General features: G+C 35.9%; 1 protein-coding gene across 1 annotated transcript in view; it reads right to left on the bottom strand.

Annotated features, from left to right (window-relative positions):
* LOC116847005 (odorant receptor 49b-like) overlaps window positions 1-2,971 on the bottom strand; it is a 44,308-nt gene that overhangs the window by 3,211 nt on the left and 38,126 nt on the right. Inside the window, exons 3-5 of the mRNA XM_032821541.1 lie at window positions 2,261-2,360; window positions 2,053-2,154; window positions 1,818-1,976 (exon numbers count right to left, since the gene is read on the bottom strand). Coding sequence (XP_032677432.1) covers window positions 1,818-1,976; window positions 2,053-2,154; window positions 2,261-2,360 — 361 coding nt within the window. The remainder of the gene's footprint in view (window positions 1-1,817; window positions 1,977-2,052; window positions 2,155-2,260; window positions 2,361-2,971) is intronic.

The raw sequence follows: 2,971 nt of genomic DNA, 5'->3' as shown, positions 1-2,971 counted from the left end.
GTCGTGTATTATGAGTTGCTCAAACCGAACGAAACCATTACTGGGACCCTCTACCGAACACAATTGATGAGACTGAGCCGAGCACTCAAGGAAAAACACGCCCACTACTACTCCAGACACGACAAAATTATTCTCCTGCATGCTCGTCCACATGTTGCGGCGCCGGTCAAAACCTACTTGGAAACACTCAATTGGGCAGTTTTACTCCACCCGCCGTATTCACCAGACATTGCTCCCTCTGACTATCACTTGTTTCGATCGATGACGCACGGCCTGTCTGAGCAGCACTTCACATCATATAAAGATACCAAAAATTGGGTCGATTCGTGGATAGCCTCAAAAGATGAAGCGTTTTTCCAACGTGGTATCCGTATGCTGCCAGAAAGATGGGAAAAAGTAGTGGCTAGCGATAGACAATACTTTGAATAAAACATAAGGTATCGTTCTTTCACAATAAATGCCCAATTTTTGATAAAAAACGGCGGAGACTTATTTGTACTCCCAATATAAAGTGTTACATTCAATCCTCCCGTGCGCGATTGCGTGTGCAAGAGCGAACGTAACAATATAATTTGCTAATAATATCGCTGAAATGTACAGCAATCTACCTGCCGTGCAATGTTTTTTATAGGCAGGTTAAAAATATGATAACGAGAATGTACAACTATCTTGATTTATTTACAAGCGATAAAAGTATACATTTAGACATTTGAGGTAATGCAATGCACATACAATCACTTTCTCATTACTTATCACCAGCACCAATAATATTTTCAAATGTACTAAAAATATATTTTATTGTAAGCAATGCAAATTATGTGTCCATATTCGTGTTTGCGTTAAACAAGTTTGATACTTCTCTAATTATCCCTAATTAATAGCATAAAAACGAAAGACATGTGCAAAATAAATGTATTATATTCAAGAAATATTAATTACATGCCCTAAGGTAAGAAAAAAAAATATCGCACACAGACAACTCGTTGAGGATTCGAACGCTCGCTGCCGGTTAAAAAATTTTCGATGTGGGAGCCTCAGTCTGCTTAGCCACGCCGCCTTGCTGAAAGATAGTCGCAACTTTAGCAATATGTAGGACATAGTCCCGTGATCAAAACTTTATACTGTAATTTTTCACAAACAAAGGCCTATTAGCACAAACCCCGTTAGGATATTGATGCTCAACATCTAGCGAAAGTGCTATCACTCGTTCAGAAATCGATTTAGCAGGTTGTGGCATTTTGTTAGATTCGAAATCAGCGACCCTAAATAACCCCAAGTACCGAGTTTCATCCAAATCAAGTCACTTTTTGCATTTTGGTCCACCATATTGAATCCACCATTTTAAATTTAGAAATTTTAAGGTAAAATTCGAAATCAGTGACCCCAAAAACCTCCGAATATCAAGTTTAATCCAAAGCAAGTCATTTTTTCATTTTTTCTACCATATTGTATCCGCCATCTTGAATTTAACAAACTAACCTCAGATTCAAAAGTAGCGACCCCAAAAACCCCCGAATACCAGGTTCCATCAAAATTAAGACACTTTTCGCATTTTGGTTCACCATATTGAATCCGCCACTTTGAATTTTTAAATTTCGAGTTCAGATTTGAAATCAGCGACTCCAAAAAATCCTGGGTACTGAGTTTGATAAAAATCTTGCGAACGGAAAAAAATTAAATGATATGCGCATTAGTGCGTCAATTTGGCTCATCTTTTATTTGACGCAAAAGTGTGTCAATGCCAGCGAAGTGGTTAATTAGATGCATATTTGCAAGTTATTGAATAATTACAACAATAATTAAAGTCATTGTCTCACCGACGTATAATAACGTAAAGATAACGTTGGCAAACCGTATGGTAATGCAATAACTACTGGTTTCTGGCTTCTTAGTATAACTATTTGTAAGTTTTTCCGAAGATTGTTTGATTTATTGTACCATTCCGTTTCAAAGGTTGCTTGTGCCACATCATTGCTCTACAAAACATACCATGGAATAACGACATTATGTTACAAACGTAATAATGTATTTCCTTACAAATAATAGACTTACCGCATGGATTAAATGTTCGGCAGGCCACGCATACATAAATACTTCCGATAATGTGCTGAAGGCTAAGAATATAGCTTGAATTTTCACTGGTAATGCTGCTTCCTGTTTAGATATATAAAGATGATATAAAATTATGTCATAATTCCGAAATTTTTCTTCTATATGAATGTATGACAAAACGCTAGGATCAATATGGAATTATACTTACTAAAATAAAAATAAGACTGAACACTACTATCGATACAGTAGTGAAAAGCACTGCACCTACTGCATAGGGACGAACTGTAAGAGCAATTTCCGATGCGTATCTAAAACATTGTATTTCATAATTCCATAGTATTTCATCTCAAATATACAGGGTGAGGTAAAAGTATGGAAACCTCTCAATATTTAAAACGATATGCATTTTCCAAAAACATATTCCATACAAAAGTTATAGCGTTTTTAGGGACACATTATATAGTAATCCCTTATAGAAATATCATACTAAGAATCATTGATAATTACTTATTTTCAGTATTAAAAATACTGGATAATAAGTAATTATCAATGATTCTTAGTATGATATTTCTATAAGGGTTATTAGTAAGATCTTGAACAACATTGTCAAGATCAGGTCAAGGTTATGTTGATTTTTTTTAATCGACTTCCTACTTTTTATTGTACATTCTTGTAGCTTATCTCAAGAGCTTTCTAAAACATTATAATAACATATTTTTTTATTAAGTACTTTTTGAATAATGAAAGTTACTAGATCACAGGCATTAGCGTTACCCAAGGTGTACCATGCGGAGGTTGCTTGCTCGGATTTACACCTCTTTCGTATGTTTATATGTATGTGCGTGCGTGCGTGCGTGCGTGCGTGCGTGCGTGCGTGTGTGTGTGTGTGTGTGTGTGTGTGTGTGTGTGTGTGTGTGTG

The sequence above is a fragment of the Odontomachus brunneus genome, unplaced genomic scaffold, assembly GCF_010583005.1.
Source record: "Odontomachus brunneus isolate Ranch 3 - 2012 unplaced genomic scaffold, Obru_v1 Obru_scaffold_072, whole genome shotgun sequence".
NCBI classification, from domain to species: Eukaryota; Metazoa; Arthropoda; class Insecta; order Hymenoptera; family Formicidae; genus Odontomachus; species Odontomachus brunneus.
Note: the sequence above shows the minus strand (reverse complement) of the source record. Positions and strands in the feature narration are given on the sequence as shown.